This window comes from Thrips palmi, unplaced genomic scaffold (genome assembly GCF_012932325.1).
Source record: "Thrips palmi isolate BJ-2018 unplaced genomic scaffold, TpBJ-2018v1 HiC_scaffold_17, whole genome shotgun sequence".
NCBI classification, from domain to species: Eukaryota; Metazoa; Arthropoda; class Insecta; order Thysanoptera; family Thripidae; genus Thrips; species Thrips palmi.
This window is the reverse complement of record NW_023144626.1, coordinates 10,656,141-10,674,382: the sequence shown is the minus strand read 5'-3', so window position 1 is coordinate 10,674,382 and position 18,242 is coordinate 10,656,141. Positions and strand designations below refer to the sequence as shown.

At 45.6% G+C, this 18,242-nt stretch overlaps 2 protein-coding genes across 11 annotated transcripts in view; one reads left to right on the top strand and one right to left on the bottom strand.

The window, feature by feature from the left end:
• Positions 1-9,612, bottom strand: part of LOC117643300 (gastrula zinc finger protein XlCGF17.1-like) — a 19,563-nt gene extending 9,951 nt beyond the window's left edge. Inside the window, exon 1 of one of the 2 annotated variants that reach the window (XM_034382125.1) lies at positions 9,497-9,612. The gene's annotated coding sequence lies outside the window, so the exon portion shown is untranslated. Of the gene's footprint in view, positions 1-7,921; positions 7,941-9,496 lie in introns of those variants that run through there. The other variant, XM_034382128.1, reaches the window with a different exon arrangement.
• Positions 1,209-18,242, top strand: LOC117643299 (gastrula zinc finger protein XlCGF57.1-like). 9 transcript variants are annotated; one of them, XM_034382114.1, is made up of 4 exons: positions 1,209-1,226; positions 7,966-8,157; positions 10,727-10,802; positions 16,665-18,242. In XM_034382114.1, exon 4 carries the CDS (start codon positions 16,695-16,697, stop codon positions 17,994-17,996), a length of 1,302 nt encoding a protein of 433 aa, XP_034238005.1. In that variant the 5' UTR covers positions 1,209-1,226; positions 7,966-8,157; positions 10,727-10,802; positions 16,665-16,694; the 3' UTR covers positions 17,997-18,242. The 9 variants fall into 9 exon arrangements, with proteins under 9 accessions (XP_034238005.1, XP_034238001.1, XP_034238003.1 ...); XM_034382110.1 differs by lacking the exon at positions 1,209-1,226 and adding an exon at positions 6,981-7,328; XM_034382112.1 differs by lacking the exon at positions 1,209-1,226 and adding an exon at positions 7,410-7,479.

Sequence of the window (18,242 nt, the reverse complement as noted above, 5' to 3'; positions counted from 1 at the left end):
CTGCGGCAGCCGTGGCAGCGGAGGTGGCAGTGCCCCGTCCAGGCGATTGCTGACGCAGGGTGTCCAGTGTCGAGGCGGCGGCGAGACTCGCGGCGCGGCGTGGCGCGGCGTGGCGCATGATGTCGGGCGTCCACAGCGCTGGCCACGTGGAACGAGGCGCCGAACACGCGGTCTCACAACACAAATTTCAAGCCACAAAACACAAGTCCGAAAACTGTTTCCGTGAGACGAAGACATTTGCCCTCGCGGACAACACCACAGAGCCAGCAAGGCTTGTGGGAGGGTCTCCCCCCCAGAACACGAGTCCTCCCGCACTCTGCCATGCTCCTCCGGAAAGCCGTTCAGTCACTCTGCGCGTCTTTGCCTAAACAACCATTGAAACCATCCTTCGGCCCAACAAAATCGACCGCAAACTTAGCTAACTATCTAGACTAAATCTGAGAAATCGAGTTTGTGGCACTTCGAGGGCACTTTCGCTCCTCAGACAGCTACTAAACGGTCGCTGACCGCAAACCCCAAAATGGGAACCGGAAGCGAATTTCTACGGGATGATGCTGAAATCTCGACAAGCACTATCATGTCAAGTCTACACCCCACCGCAGCAGAAACGACATTCCTAGACCACGCACAACACTCCTAAGTACGGGCTCACATCCAAATTATTCAATTTTGGCCCAGCACCTCCACCATGTCAGGGGAGCTAGCGTGGTGTTCCTGAACGGCATGGAGCGGGGTTCGTACGGCAATGAGGACACTGTTTTAAGGGTTGGATAACCTCCCACTCACCAAGCTAGGTCCGAAAGGTGCTGCCGCTCCGAGGCTCAGCCTACGACTGACGACTCGCGGCCAAGCCGGACGCCGCGAGCGCGTCTGCAAGATCAGCATTTCCTCTTTTCCTATGTTGCCTTGTGTCTATCCCTGACAAATGCCCACCTTGTAAGATGTTTTAAGTAACAAATATTTGACACAAATTCAGTGAATGCTTGTGTATGCTTAAAATACTAGAGGGTACTTTTCGTTGTACGCCTTAAAATAGTTTGTAAGGTTTGAAGAGTACTTTAAGAAAGCCATCTCAACTCGCACGGCACCAGGAAGACTATCTTAACTGGATAGGTCTTGTTTGAGAGTTGGACTTATTTCCCCGTGATCCAGTGACCTGGCGAGCTAGAATGGTCTCCCAACACCAGCGAGTTAAGATGGTTTAACGGTGGCCAAGGAGATACATGGTAAATCAGCACTGACGTCACATCTGCTGTCCCCGTTCTTCACCGAATCGTCTCCCAGTGACCGACGGCCGAATCCGAGGCCCCCGATCCAGGCAGCAACCTGTTGCCCACCTTTCAGGCAGCGACTGCCGAGCTCTGGGTGCAATGATGACCCGGGCCCACAATCGGGGCCCCTTCAAGAGGGGAACGGATAGCAAGCAGAGCCTCGCGGACAGTGGGCCAGATAGCCAGTGGAGGCGGCAAATATTCTAGACGCGTTTTGAGCTCCGGAGTTCCTAAACAGAATTGGAACCGCATTTGTAACTCCACCAATCGATTGATGGGGTCCACCAATCCATTAATGGGGTCACACGTTCGGTTCGAGTGCCATTTAGCGACTCCTGAGCTCCAAACGCGTCTAGAATTTTTGCCAGCTCCACCGACCCTTTGGCCCACTGTGCACCGCCACTGTGAGAAAAAAGTACAGAAAAAGTACGGAACATGTCTGGTTAATAATTTGCCTGGACCGTCCGTACTTGCCACCTACGGAACTTCCGTACTTTTTTTTCCGTACTCGTTTACATGGGTTCACATGGAGCAAGTAGGGACGACGTTCCGTACTTTTCTCCGTACCTCCGTACTATGTTTTCCTGTACCATTTCCGTACCGAAGTACGGAATTTTTTTGCAGTGACCGCGGAGCACTGTAATCCCCAGAGGCTGCTGTCGAACGGTGTTCTACTTCTCTCTCTCTCTCTCTCTCTCTCTCTCTCTCTCTCTCTCTCGGGCGACGGAACAGCATCTGGAATGTAATGGCAAGTGGCATCAAGGGCACTGCGGGCAGCGCAACGGGGCGTACGTCTCATTTGATTTAAATATTACACTATTTGAGGGAGTCGCTGGCAAATGGCTTAATTATCCTGAAGCAGTGAATGAGGCACCCCGACAGCTTGGTCCTTGGGGCGCGGCTCGGAGGGAGGGGCGGTTGGTTTGGACCTCTAAGTTATTCCTGTCATAGATGAGAGAGCGGGCGTCTGTTTCCACTATCCGCCTTGTTAACGGAATAAAGCACATTTTAATGTGCACCTTTTTTCCCTAGCGAGACCCGGTGGGCGGAACAGGTCCAAATTAACGGTGATGACTAGAAAATTCACTGCCAAAACGGTTCCTGGTTTTCCCAGCCTGAAGAAAAGACATTGGCGGTTTCCAGTAAGCTCCTAGGAAACCAGCATGGGCCGAACAAACACTGCAGCTGCAATGGACGCGGTTGAGTCAGCGGGCGGAATACTCAAACCTTCTTGAATAACAGGAAAAGTAGCGATATACATCGGCAACTTTGGCCCGTCCCGTACATTAAGAAACGTACGAATTTCACCTATGTTTGACCCCGACGGAATTAAAACCTGGATCTGGGGTTAAAATTAATGTCATTTTCGTCATCAGCACCATTAAAAACATCAGAAACAATGCAAAAACTCGAATAAAAAGAATGTTCAAAAAATACCCCGCTGGGATTTGAACCCGGGTCCGAACTTCTCCGATTCGCTGGAAACTGGCACCATTGTTTTTTTCTCGTTGCCCCGATTCCAAAAATACCCCTACATGCCCTCCTAGCTGCATCCGTTGCCGAGATCCTCCTCGACCCCATGTAGACCATGATGCACCTGCAGCAGCGCCCCCGGGGCTCGGATCGGATTTGCTGCCACCGGGCGGTTCTTAGGGTCACCCAAGGAGGCTGCATACCAAATATGGTCAAGATCGGACCACGGGAAGTCCTCGGACGAACGGACGGACGGACGGACGGACGGACGCACAGCAGGGATCATACTATATGCCCGTCCCTCCGTCATTTTTTTTTACAAAAAATGAACGGGACGGGCCAAAAACTGCGGTGAAACGCTCAAAAATTCTTTCGAATCTGCAGTGGGATACTCAAAACTTCTTTCAATTCTGCAATGGAATCCTCAGTACTTCTTTTAAAACTTCAGTGGAATACTTATAGCTTTTTGAAAAAAACTGCAGTGGCCCAATCAAAACTTCTTTCGAAGACATTAGTTAGTTGACGCTGCTCATACGGCAAAAACGGTTCCTGGTTTTCCCAGGAAGCCTATGGTAAAGACATAGGCGATTTCCAGGGGGTTCCTGGGAAAACCAGGAACAGTTTTCACCGTGCAACTATTGTGTGCTTGACAGGGCATGCTTAAGAGTGTACCTGGCGAGCACACGCGTTCTTGTTTTAGGGCAGGATGGCCGCAATTGATTGTGTACATTGCCATGTACGCACTTGTTTAACAGCTTGTCGAGTTGTGGACAGAAAGCGTCAACCTCCAGGTTATTGAGTTCTTCGAGAAGTCAGCCCGCTCTTCAGTTTGCGGAGCAATCGTTTCGTTGTTTCGGATCAAATTGGCGCGTGTACTCAGCTTGCCGGAAGCAGGAGGGGGTAGGGCACCCCGACGGGCTACGGCCCACTCAGCAACAACTGATACACGGCCGGGACCCTAATAACACACGTACAAGCCACAGCATTCCAGACCCAGGCAGGCCGCGCGGGGCGTGGTACTTTGTTAATGGGGGCGGGGGAGCCAGGACCGCGGCCAACTATAGCAAAGGGGGAGGGCGGCAGAACGCTGACCTTGGGTACAGCAGACCGATCCCGAGAGTCGTTTTCGTCGCTCTGTCTCTCACGCACTCACGGGGCGTCCCGCAGAGGCGCGACGGAGACAGAGCGACAGAACGCTAACTCTCGGGATCAGCTGCAGTATATATGAGCGACCCTTCGGATAGGCCCGGCCGGCGCGTAGAAATTTCGATGAAACTGTGAGCCAATTCTTCGTGGCCAAAAAAACAGAAAGGGGCAGGGGGTGGGCGTAAGGGGGAAGAGTAGGGGGATGGCCTCTTCATGGCACTGCAGGGACGCTGACCTCCGCCCTTCCTGACGGATTGGGTGTGCACCGGGCTGATCCCGGAGAGCGGTCACGTCGCGCTGTCTCTCTCGCACCCAAACGGGACGCCCCTCGAGTGCGAGAGAGACAGAGCGACGGAAGCACTCCTCGGAGCCAGACTGGACGTGACGGCCGGGCCGTGTCGAGCGCGTCAAGCCGAAGGGAAGAGGGCCGGCTATTTCGTGTCTCGGCTCTGACCTCTGCGCCGCTCGCTGCCAGCCAGAGCTTCCCAAACAGCTTCCCTGGCGGCGGCAGCAGCCCCGCCGGCTGATCCGATTGGAAACCGTTGAGGAGCCGTAGGGGCGTGCGTTGTGTAGAATATTCAATAAGCAGGAGGTGCCAGCGTGGTCAGCGGGGGCAAACCCTGCGCCGCGGACATCCAACTCCAGTGCCGAGTGCATCGACGAGGAACCGCAGATTCGGAAGGCTACACGGAAAAAAGGAATTCGTTGACCTAACGAAAATGTGCGTTGATTCCGTGATAACCGAAAAACTTTGTTGGAGTTACGAAAACTTTGTGTGAGTCACGAAATTTTTGTCGGTAAAACTGACAATCTGTTAGCGCAACCAAAAGATCCGTCAAAGGAACACAGTCATGATTTTGTCTCTCCAACTAACTTTTTTGCTCCGCCAACGAATTGTTCGTCGTACTAACAAATAATTCGTTATGCGAACAAACTTTTCGTAACTTAAACAAATTTTTTTCGGTTATCACGGAATCAACGTACTTTTTCGTTGGGTCAAAGAATTCCTTTTTTCCGTGTATGCTTTCGTTTACCATCTCAAGCTTACAAAGAAAGCACTTTTTAATTTACGACTATTTCCTCGTGTTACAAATTTAAAAGTTTGTATTACATGTGTTCAACATACTTAAGGGGGTAGTACACATCGCAAGGTTGCAGGGATCCTTAACTTACCTCATAAGTGCATCATAACGTTATCATAAGAGTTAAAGTTATTACCCTTAACTTGTAACATCTTTTCAAAAGGGTAAGTTATTTTTTTATGTCTCAAATTTGTGTGGATATACTTTTGCAAGTACTTTCATGAGTCCGTACCCTTAACCTATAGCGAACATTGTCTTATGTTACGTTATGACAGCAGTGTTAGTTAAATGTTGAGTTAAGTTAAGGATCCCTGCAAGGTTGAAAAAATTGTTGTCGAAAAAATTATTTGCGGGTAGAGGAGGTAAGGTACGTCAAAACTGACTATGGGACCTTATTTAACTTTCATTTTGGACCAAAATCACTTGTATGGAGCGCAGTTGGAGGCAGAAATTGCGACTTCCACGAATTTTTCGAAACCAGTGCAAAAATAACACGGTTTGCGTGATACAGACCGCAATATTCATCCGATTTGGACGAGATTTCGCATAGTCAACCTTGAGACCCGTCATTCTGGAGTGAACTAGAATACTTGTAATCAATTTTGTTTACCTATATTCAAACTTAAATTTTTTTGGAAGAAAATGGGCTAGAAAAATGCTGTTGTCTGAATTTGTCATTTTGCCATGTTGTTTGAGCTACCAACAATTAATGCAAAAAATTTTCCTTAGTTTACACCAGAATGACATGTATTTAGATTGAGCACACAACATTTGGATCCTTTAGGTCCCACCGTTTTGTCAAAATCGCGCAAACCAACGACGTATTTATTGCAGTGGTTAAGTGAAATTCGACGAACTCGCAATAGCTGCTTAAGACACCTTTCAAAATTTGTGATTTTGATCGTTACTTACAGTATAAAAAGATCCCATGATCAGTTTTCACGCCCCGTATGTCATGCGTTCGCAAAAAAATTTCGGAAACACGGTATTTTTTTGACCTTGCGTAGTGTACTACCCCTTCACTGCCGGAAATAACCACAACAAAAGTACACAAATTTCTGGCAAATTTTTTTATCAGGAATTTAGTGTACTTTTCAAGTACAATAATTGTTGTACAAAGTGCAATGGTACCGGCATGAGGAGTGCTGTGCAGTCCAGGGCTCGTTGTGGTTTGTACAATTCTCGTTGTACTTTCTATACAATCCCTGTTGTACTTTTATTGTACAATTTCTGTTGTACTTTTGTTGCACTATCTACACTTTTTCTTGCAGTGTTCATCAGGTTTGAAGCTTGTGCGTAGGTGACCCTGCCTGCATTGCATGCCTCAGTTCAAAAGCCGCATGACGGGGAGACTGCCTCCCTCATACGTGTTCGCCGGTCGAGCATACAGGGGCCCAAGAGAAAGCGCATAATGCGGCGAAGAACACAGCGCCGCCGGGTGCCCGCCGCCATTCTTCCTTTTCAAATTACTTTTTTCTCGCGCGTGGCTCGGCGTGGCGTGGCGTGGCGCCGCGCGGTGGCACCCCTCCGTCCGTAACATTTTCCCAGAACAAAACCGCCGACACATTCTTCTTACGGCGGGTCCGGAGCGCGACAGAGAGGGGAGAGCCGCTTTGTCACACTCTTCAAAGAGAGCCATTCTATTGCCTTTAATTATTATGATTATCATTCAGAAAAGGCGCGGGGGGTAGCGTGGTGTTTGCGGCCGTGCGGGAACCACCGTGACCGCGTCGTGGTTTATTTTCTTTTTCATGTTTTTGGTACTGCTTGGTCGGAGGAAACGTATGCGCTTTTTACTTGTGAAAAAGGGCGAAAAAGGAAAAAAAAAGGTTTCCTCGGGAGGGGGGCCCCGGCCTTTGTGAGACCACGGCAGACGGAATTATGTTACTCGTTTGTGGCGGCTGCCTCGCTCGCGACCGCCGAGCGACACACGGCTCTTGTCACAATTATTAACATTCCTGTCAGGGTCCACCTAGGCTGACTAGACCAAGGCCCAACGCGGCGAAGTGGCGAACCACAGCCCCGCATGACGTCACATGCATGCTTGGCAAAGTGAAACTTACGGAGGCGCACTTTTGGCCGGGCACACACTTACAACAGCATAGTCAATAGTACACTCAAAATTCGCCGAATTGTAGAAGGGTTCATTCGGGTTGATTCCAAGAGCGGCAAAAATTGTGGCCTTTAAGCGCCTTTAAGAGAGTTTGGAACTGCCGCCAATCCAAAGTCGTGATTTTCATATGAAATAGATTTACAATAAAATTCCATCATCAATTTTGACGTTCCTTCCCCTGTCAGAAAATGGGCCGCATCAACACACATAGTTTGAAGTTAAATGTATAGTTAACCTCACTAGGTCAGTAAAGCAGCTCTTTTCTTCCACTTGCTTCAAATGCGTTAATGACATGTTATAAGTGTAATTTTCAAAATTTGGTCATAAACACTCTTTAAACCTTACAGACTATTTTAAGCCTTACCAAGAAAAGTAGCTTGTTACTCCAAGTATTGTGAGCATACATACGCATTCAAAGAAAATACTCAGTATACCACACTGAGAAAACCTTACAAACTATTTTGGGCCTTACAAAGAAAAGTAGTTGGTATAACAAAGTATTTTGAGCATACGTAAGCTTACAAAGAAAATACTTCGTAATTTACGAACTATTTCTTCGTATAGCATTTACGTTTGTTATATGTATGTTCAAAATACTTCATTAGGTTTTAAGAGTGCAACTATTTCTTTGTGTAACGAAGTTAATTAGGTTCTGCTCGAAATACTCCGCAACGTTTAAAGCGTGTAAGAGGAGAAAGTTTCTGTGACTTAAGAGAGCCTACTATCTTCGAAAACTGCTGTGCATGGTAAAAACGGTACCTGGTTCTCCCAGGAACTCCCTGGAAACCACCTGTCTCTACCATAGGCTTCCTGGGAAAACCAGATTCCGTATTTACCGTGTGCAAACTAGCAGTTCCAAAAGGGTTCTTTTCTTTGACAGTGATGTTACGCAAGAGAGGAGCTGCTGTAGCTAACCGCATCAAGGACATACACTGTGGTGGCAGCGACAACAACTGAACCGCGCATGCAACTTGGGACGCTCGGCTTCCCCTCTCATCAGGACGACCTGTATCGCACAGTGCCGTTGCCCAGCGACCCTTCGCAGGAATTTACGACGATTTGGATCACGCAGGTATGTGGAACGAATATTTTATGTGTCTATAGTGTCCTCCAACACTCTCTCAGAACGGAAGCTAGGAGATCGAAAGCGGAAGTTTTAGGGCACATCGGAGAGGAGCTGGAGCGGAAGTAAAGAAGAAATCAAAAAGAACCGAGAACAAAGAATGCGAAATTTGAGAGAATGAGCGTGTGCGTCGCCGTTCTGCCGCTGTCACACACTCTAAATGTCTTACAATGAAATTTGACCTATGTTCTTCGTATGTTACAGTGAATTCGGCGCAAGCATAATACGAAGCAATATTCCTTCGTAATACGAATCTTTTTAGCTTTTTCATTGTAAAGATACAAAGAAAAACCTTCGTAATACGAAGAAAAACTACCTTCGTATTATGCTTGCGCCATTTCCTTCGTATTATGGGAAATTTCTTCGTAAGACATTGTGCAGTGTGCAGTCATATTCTTATACCGTTCCCGCCCAGTTTTCCTAAGCCATTTTTCCTAATGTGTATTTTTCCTAAAGACAATCTTCCTAAAGCAAATTTTCCTAATCAGGCTTTTCTAAAGACGCTTTTCCTAAAGCTTTTTTTCCTAAAACGGAATACAGCTGAATATCACCTTTCATAGGGTACTTAAAATTATTACCTTTAACGTTTAAAAAAGTTTTCAAAAGGATAAGTTATTATTTTGTTGTCTCGAATTTGTGTGGATATACTTTTGGAAGTACTTTCAAAAGTCCGTACACTTAACCTTTAGCGAACATTGTCTTATGTTACGTTACGAAAGCAGTGTGAGTTAAATGCTAAGTTAAGTCAAAGGATCCCTCAATTGCAGTTGCTTTACACGTTTTTTCGGTCTTGCCGCGCTTACAAATCCAATAAAATTTTCCTTTCACAGAGTTCCTTTTGTGTAGTATAGAAATCCATTAGGATGCAATTGTTTTCCAACTATTTCTGCCATTGTGAATTTGGAACCAAATTTGTAACTGAAATTCAGACGTTCAGCTTGTGTGGCCAGTGATCTCCCTAAAAATTTCCTACTGATTTACATTATTAGGAACATTTTAGGAAATCGTAGGAAATTTGAGATTTAGGAAAAATGACTTAGGAAAAGTATCCATTCGGAAACGAGTCCCTTAGGAAAATCAGATTAGGAAAAACAGATTAGGAAAATCGTACGGGAATCTCTTATACGGATCTGGCGTTTGTTCTTGATATCTTTTCAACTTCCGGCCCCGCGTTGTAGCCAGTTTGCACTTTTGTCATTTGACTTCTGGCCCAGGGATTCGGTACCACAACCCAGTAGTACGATTCCAGCCAGAAGAAACCGAGTGAAACTAAGATTTCACTACTTACGCGTGCCTGAGTCAGTAACCAGCTCTATAGATCGGAGGGTTAAATCGTCAATGCGGTTGGTGCTCAGCTGCGTAGCAATGTTTCGTATCTTCATGTAGCCAGAGGTAGGTTCTTCCAAACTATTGGTTTTTCAAATTCTGTTAACTGGTCGGAGCAACGAAACTTAGTACGCAAGACTGAATTTGAAAGGAAATGCCGCGTAGTGAGGGAACGTTCCTAAGATGTGATACGCAGGTCCAGATGACATTGACGGACTCACTTCTTGTGGTGTCAGACACAACGTCCTGTCTTCATTAAAGTTCTGAAGTTGAAACTTCAATCAAGTGACGGTGCAGTAGATACCGAGGTTAAAATTCCCGCTACGCAACGCCACTCCGATTTTTTTGATTTTTTTAATCTCTTGTGACTAACAGTCTTTATCATACAACGATTTCCGGATGTTGTTTCTTTCTTCTCACCTCATGAACTATTTCAAGCCTCAACGTAATGTTCCTTGTCATTTCTACAGTCATTTACGCATCCATTCCCTTCGTTTAAATAGCAACCTGTTATTTTATTAGGTATTTCTTCGTCTACATTCTTTGTGCCTTGCACTGAAAATTGACTTATGTTACAGTGAATTCGGCGCCATAATTCGAAGCAGTATTCCTTCGCAACACGAATCTTGTCTGAATTTTCATTGTTAGACGAAGAAAAACCTTCGTAATACGAAGAAAAACTACCTTCGTATTACTCTACAAATCGAAGAGCGTACATTGTATGCTCTAACTGGAGCATGCCTATAAGCACGCTCTAGTCAGCGCATGCCTGCCAAGCATGCACTTACTAGTGCATACATGCCATGTACACGCTTCCTGATGCAGGCAACTCCCTATCCCTTATGCACTAGATGCATGCTTCAGTTAGCGTGTACATGGCATATATGCACTAGCAAGTGCATGCTTGGCAGGCATGCGCTAGCTAGAGCGTGCTTGCAGGCATGCTCCAGTTAGACCATACAAAGCACGCTTTTCGATTTGTAGAGTATGCTCGTGCCATTTTCTTCGCATAATGGGAAATTTCTACGTAATGCAGTGTAGGAAACAAAGTTAATAGTTTGTATCTGACAAGTGCTCCACGTGTACCGCCTGTTCTTTCACTGTGGTCAAAGAGATCAATAATATAGGAGGGTTCAGAGAAACTGACGACCTTGTAACCTTGTGGTGGTTTCATAGAATTTCTCTTTTACAGGCACATTGAAGATTGCAGGGTCCAGGGCAAGGATTCAGCGTTTCACGTCGGTCTTTCTTTGACGGACCTATCTGAGGTAGGTGGGAAGTGTAACTTGGCTTATCAGACAGCGAGAGCGCTCTAGTACCGTAAACTGATCCAGGAACCGGAAGAAGGGAATAATTCGACTTTTCTCCAAATTGAGTTTTTATTATATCGTGCCTTAGAATGGTTTGCATCATTGCACCAAATTGTTTGACTAAATTTCTACGAGTTAAAGAGAAAATCCACTTCGAAAAAAGATGTAACTCAACTTGACCCCTTTTACACTCTCAATTTAGCAGAAAATGGAATCATCTCAACCAAAGTCAACATGACTCCGTTCAACATATTGTTGATAGGAGATAACTCAACTTGTGGTTTTATGTATCCATTGTAAAAAGAATCAAGTCAACTTACCCCCCTTTAATTTTAAGAACTTAAACTGTAAAAGAGCTAAGTCCAAAAAATGCACTAGAGGAACCAACACTCTGCTGACTATAGTTCCACTTGACATGTCTCCAAATTCCACTTCGTTTAAGAAATATAAGTTGAGATGACTCTATTTTCCATATAAGCGGAAAGCGATAAGTCACAGATATCGTATACGCAGTGACTTGACACTTCTGATGTTTATCTCAAAATTCAACTTACGTTTTTTAACTTGTTATCAAGAACCTATATAGCCCCAATCCGACTGACTCACTGACTGACTCACTCACTCATAGAAATGTTTGGGGTCAAGGAGTGGTCGTAGAGACCTGCGGGTTTTTCCATTCGATTCCAAATTAAATGGAAAACTTGAGAAAAATCTCAAAAGTCGAAAATTTCTCACTGTTTCCGAGCAAACCTACTCAATCTTCTAAAAAGGGGACCGAATGACTAAAAAATTTTATTCGCCTCATCGGTAGGTCTGGTCGAGAATTTCCGAAACTGTGCCGAAATCGGGACCCCGCCACCGGCAATTGGACAATCATCATCAAGAATCTATATAGCCCCAATCCGACTGACTGACTCACTCACTCACTCACTCAAAGAAATGTTTGGGGTCAAGGAGTGGTCGTAGAGACCTAAGGTTTTTTTCCTTTCACCGCTATCCTTGTCAAAGCAGTCTTCAATATTTTCCGGACCTTGTATGCACCCATTGACTGCCACAGTAGCCAATGCAATACAAGCTATCTATTTGGGCAGTAAAAGTAGCTTAATTATATGGTCAAAAGCGGTTAAATAGAGCTTTCAAAGAAGCAGGACATTTACTTCCTTAGAAAATTTGCCTGTGGTCACCACGGACTTACTGAAAATACTTCGGCACGCGCTCCACACATGCGGGGGTCTGGGGGCGGAGCCCCCAGCGAGCAGCGCGAGTCAAGAACCTATATAGCCCCAATCCGACTGACTCACTAACTCACTCACTCACTCATAGAAATGTTTGGGATCAAGGAGTGGTCGTAGAGACTTGCGGTTTTTTCCATTCGATTCCAAATTTTATGGGAAAATGGGGAAAAATCCCAAAAGTTGAAAATTCCTCACCGTTTCCGAGCAAACCCACTTTATCTTCAAAAAAGGGGACCAAATTCCTCGCAGTTTCCGAGCAAACCTACTCAATCTTCAAAAAAGGGGACCGACCGACTAAAAATTTTTATTCGCCCCATCGGTAGGTCTGGTCAAGACATTTCTGAAACTATGCCGCAATCGGGTGCCCGTCACCGGCAACATCCTCAAAAACGATTAATTAGGCCTAAATTCAACAAAATCCACTCAATCTTCAAAAAAGGGGACCGACCGACTAAAAATTTTTATTAGCCCCATCGGTAGGTCTGGTTGAGACATTTCCAAACCTGTGCCGCAATCGGGTCCCCGTCACCGGCAACATCCTCAAAACGATTAAATAGGCCTAAATTCAACAAAATCCACTCAATCTTCAAAAAAGGGGACCGACCGTCTAAAAAATTTTATTCGCCCCATCGGTAGGTCTGGTCGAGACATTTCCGAAACTGTGCCGCAATCGGGTCCCCGTCACCGGCAACATACTCAAAATCAATCATCAATTGTCATCAAGAACCTATAAAGCCCCAAAATCCGACTGACTGACTCCCTCACTCATCAACAACCTATATAGCCCCAATCCGACTGACTGACTCACTGACTCATCCACTGACTCACTCGCCCATAAAAATGTTTGGGGTCAGGGAGTAGTCGTAGAGACTTGCGGTTTTCTCCATTCGATTCCAAATTTAATGGAAAAATAGGGGTAAATCCCAAAAGTTGAAAATTTCTCACCGTTTCCGAGCAAACCTACTCAATCTTCTAAAAAGGGGACCGAATGACTAAAAATTTTTATTCGCCCCATCGGTAGGTCTGGTCGAGAATTTCCGAAACTGTGCCGCAGTCGGGTCCCCGCCACCGGCAATTGAGTAAATCATCATCATCAAGAATCTATATAGCCCCAATCCGACTGACTGACTGACTCACTCACTCACTTACTCATAGAAATGTTTGGGGTCAAGGAGTGGTCGTAGAGACTTGCGGTTTTTTCCATTCACCTCTATCCTTGTCAAAGCAGTCTTCAATATTTTCCGGACCTTGTATGCACCCATTGACTGCCACAGTAGCCAATGCAATACAAGCTATCTATTTGGGCAGTAAAAGTAGCTTAATTATATGGTCAAAAGCTGTTAAATAGACCTTTCAAAGAAGCAGTACATTTACTTCCTTAGAAAATTTGCCTTTGGTCACCACGGACTTACTAAAAATACTTCGGCACGCGCCCCACACATGCGGGCGGGGGTCTGGGGGCGGAGCCCCCAGCGAGCAGCGCGAGTCATCTATAACATTCCATTGTTCAGTTTTAGATTTCCCTGCTGACAGTTTTTTGTTGCCCCTGAAAAATGGTCAAAATGGAGTTATCCCCTTCTTCCCCTTCCTGAATCAACTGAGGGAAACACATTGAAACCACGTGTTCGGTCACCGAGAAGGCCATCATCTAAACCATGATGCCACGTATTTGCTTGCTGCTTTTAATATTAGACATGCGGCAGAACAGAACAAAGTTATCCAATGATACGTTAATTCGATTAGGTTCAAATATCACACACGTACTGTTTGAAGTTACCCCAGTTTACGATGGGTCGTCCCAGGCCCCGAAAATCATGGTCAGCATTCTGAAGTTGCACTTGCTCTATGGTCCCGTGCTTCCCCCCATTTTTTTGTAAATGCACATCAACTATTAATGAGCTTCATGAGCCGAAGAGGGACTGAGCGAAATTTGTGAATCCTGAGTCTTTTGTAAATTTCATTGTGCTCGGTAATTTTCGTTATTTCTGAAGGAGTGTGTGCCTGCCAGGCATGCACCAGGAAGTGTGTGCCTGCAGGCATGCACCAAGAAGTGCATGCCTGGCACACACTTAAGTTTGCAGAGAAGTTACCCCATATGACGGGGTAACTTAAGACAACTTTAGAGGCCCATGACTCTTATTTTAGTTGACCCCCAAAAAATTCATGGATTCCAAACGGATTGTAATCATGTGAAATTAAACATAGTTAGGATTCGGCTTGGTGAGAGCAGTTGGCACTCATCACAGGACCTACCGTAAAATAAAACCAATCGCAGAAACCAAAAAAATTTAAATAAAATAAATAATAAATAAAAAAAATTCCAATGCTAATCGCATTGCACGGTGTTCCCATTTTCACATTTGGCTATTTTAAAATAGCCATTTATTGGAGCGTGCCAGTGTCAACTGTTCAATGATTATGAGAACATCCAAAAATTTCAAAGTGCGCATGCGCTAAATTCTAACTAACCAATAGAAAAGAGTTCTGGTCAAACCTGATTCAGTTAACACCATGACCACCTCACTCCATCTCGCAACTTACAGTGCTCAAGTTCGCCAAACGAAAGTCACCCGCGTTCCGAAATCACCCCTCCCGAGTTTGTAAAGTTTGTCAAACCAACCATCGTGCTGTTTTTACGTTGTGAGTAAGAACTGTTCGACAGAATTGAGGAAAACATGACAAGAGAACCGCAGCCTTTAACAACATGCCAAACAATCCAACCGGAGCAACAATGGAGGGGCAGTTTCAATGCGCGCCTACTCTTTTTTTCAGCCACGCGATTTTCGAAAGGGCGCAGACAGCAAGCAAATCAGTGCCAACCCACGAAAATTAATTTGATGCGTCGTTTCTGCTACGAACTTTTTACTTGTGACAGACTTTAAAGATGTTCCAACGTTGAGACACCGTGCAATGCGTTAGCATCAGCGTTTTCGAATTTCACGGCGTTTTGATTTCTCTTTATCGGCGACTTTAAATTTTGACGGGTGGCACGATGGGACCATGCCGTTGCCATGGAGATTATTTTTCATGTTTTAACTATTTGCTCAGAACACAGACGATTTCTTGTTTTTTTGATGAGTCAGGAGGTTTAGTTTTGAGGAGTGGCACATTTTTTATTTGAACCATTTTTTCATATCATTAAGGGTTCTCGTTTTCGATTGTTGCAAATTTATGTTTTTCTAGTTTACGGAAAATTTCCACGATGAATTTTCGAAAAAAAATGGAATTTTCGTTTTTTCCATGGTTGAATTAGTTTAGCGTTGTTTATTTGAAAATCGGAGAGGGGGGGGGGAAGGAATCCACGGACCTCGGACAATAGGGGTTCTTGGGAACCCCTAAATATACTTACTGGGACGACTTAGGAAGGGGGCCACTCGGGTTGGGACGGGATAACCCCGGGACGTAAGGGAGTATGGGGCGATTTGTAACAGGGGCGATTCGTAACAAATGCGTTTATTAATTTAAGTGGAGGGAGCAGAGGAAAATCTGAGTATGGCCCCTCTTTCTCTTCAAGTAGAGGGTCTTTGAACAATCGAAGCGGATGTGATCGGTGCTCAGGTATAGTTTTGGAGGGCGTCTGAAATATAGGGTACACCGAAATTTCGGCAAACAGGCAAATCTTTTATTTTGAGTTCTAGGAAGTATCTGTCTGAGGCTCCACAGGTATGAATCACCATCGAAGTACCGTTGGGGCCTTGAAGCGTGACCCCTTTACAATGTAAACACGTGGCATAAGTTGCTTTTACTTTGTCCAGTGATAGTTAGGGACGGATTTCTTGCGTAACAGGCAATTGGGGTGATTCGTAACAGACCCGTATAAAAACAAGAATTTAAGTAGTTCTGCTGTTAAATGCTTGAATTATTTCTCGAATCATCTGCTGCCTAATTCCAATACATTTACACAGCTCGAAATGCATTTTAAAGCGAGTTATTCTATGCTTTCCTCTATAATTGAAAAAAGTGAGGTTAGGATTGTCATAGCCTATCAGTTAATGCTGAGGCGGTCAACGGCAGCTTGTAATGTAGGTTTTTAGACGTCTGCAGGACACCCGAAGAACAACTGGTGGAGGAGATAACATTCCCGACGATGTTTCATTTAATGTGTAGGATGTTATGAAAAGCCCCATGGCTGTTACAAATCATCCCACGCTGGGGCGATTCGTAACAGCATGCAAGGGTTTGGAAAACGTCTTATATTTCAAAGATTACGGACTCCAAATTGATCCAATGGAGCTGCACAGTCTAGATGAAGGGCCGGACTGCTAAACTGGCACAAGTTTGACACCGATATGCAGAATGTTCTTAATTTTGTACAGAGAATTCCGAAATCTGTTACAAATCGCCCCATACTCCCTTACTGGGCCAGGCGCAAGTTGGTCGGGACGAGTTGTCCTAGACTCAGAGAAGTTTTGTAGACACGGTCCAAAACACGTGAAATATTGTCTCAAGTTACCCCGGTTTACGGTACATTCCCGCTGTATGACGGCGTGACGATAATTTGGCCATGTGACCGACCATTCAATTTTCAGTGGATGACCAATTTGTCACTTCAAATTCCCTAACAGAAGTCGTTCTGGTGTCACAGGTTGAGGCGTGGACAGTATCGCACGAAGCCATGGAGTCAACAGTCACTCGCGGAGAAGTTTGCACTCCGAGCGCAGATTGGCGTAAGGTGAGGGCCTCTCCGTCAAACTACACTGCGCGCCTTAGGACTCGTACTGGGGACAAGTCTCCTAAATGCGCCGCCGCCGCCTGCAACAAAAAGTTGACTGCTGAAGGATATCTTCAAATGCACCTCTGCACTCACGCTGGGGTGAATCCTCACAAGTGTGCTGTTTGCAATAAAAAGTTCGCTCAAGAAGGAAACCTTCGGAGTCACCTCCTTACTCACAGCGGGGAGGGCAGTTTTGAGTGCATGGTTTGCAACAAAAAGTTCACTCGCGGTGGGAATCTTCGATCGCACCTCCGCTTCCACACAGGCCAGATGCCTTTTGAATGCGTGCTCTGCAATAAGAAGTTTGCTCAGCAAACACACCTTCGAGGGCACCTCCGCACTCACACTGGCGAGAAGCCCTTTGAGTGTACTATCTGCAATAAGAAGTTTGCTCAGCAAACAAACCTTCGAGGGCACCTCCGCACTCACACTGGGGAGAAGCCCTTCGAGTGTGATGTCTGCAATAAGAAGTTTGCTCTGCAAGACAAACTTAGGGTGCACCTCCGGACTCATACTGGGGAGAAGCCCTTCGAGTGTGCTGTCTGCAATAAGAAGTTTGCTCAGCAAGCACACCTGCGAGGGCACCTCCGCACTCACACTGGGGAGAAGCCCTTCGAGTGTGCTGTCTGCAATAAGAAGTTTGCTCAGCAAGCACACCTTCGTACGCACCTCCGCACTCACACTGGGGAGAAGCCCTTCGAGTGTGCTGTCTGCAATAAGAAGTTTGCTCAGCAAACACACCTTCGAATGCACCTCCGCACTCACACTGGGCAGAAGCCCTTCGAGTGTGCTGTCTGCAATATGAAGTATGCTCAGCAAACACACCTTCGAGGGCACATCCGCACTCACACTGGGGAGAAGCCCTTCGAGTGTGCTGTCTGCAATAAGAAGTTTGCTTCGCAAGCAAACCGTTCGGCGCATCTTCGTGCTCACACTGGGGAAAAGCCCTTTGAGTGTGCTGTCTGCAATGAGAAGTTCGCTCGTGAGGGACGCCTTCGACAGCACTTCCGTACTCACACTGGTGAGAAGCTCTTCGAGTGTGCTGTCTGCACTAAGAGGTTCCCTCAAGAAAGAGGCCTTCTGACACACCTACGTACTCACACTGCCGAAAAGCCCCTTAAGTGTGATGTCTACCATAAGAAGTTCTCTCAAGAAGGAAACCTTCTCATGCATCTGCGCTCTCATACCAGGGAAGACCTTTGAGAGGTGTTTGCATTAAGAAGCTCGTTTAAGAAAGAAACCTTCCTACGCACCGTCACGCTAACACCAGTGAGGAGTGTTCAGGTGTGCTGGCTGCAACAATCATAAGAAGTCATTAAGAACTACTGGGGCTACAGTCGTATCACCTTAAAACCCAAATTGTGTTACCTTGTTTTAGTTGACATCAGAAATTTTTATTAAAAAAAATGTTTTAATTTTAATTTTTAATTAAACAGTTTGTTGCTTTTA

Bases quoted from the DNA above. Each gene is read 5' to 3' on its own strand.
- LOC117643299 (XM_034382114.1), top strand. From the start codon at position 16,695: ATGGAGTCAACAGTCACTCGCGGAGAAGTTTGCACTCCGAGCGCAGAT.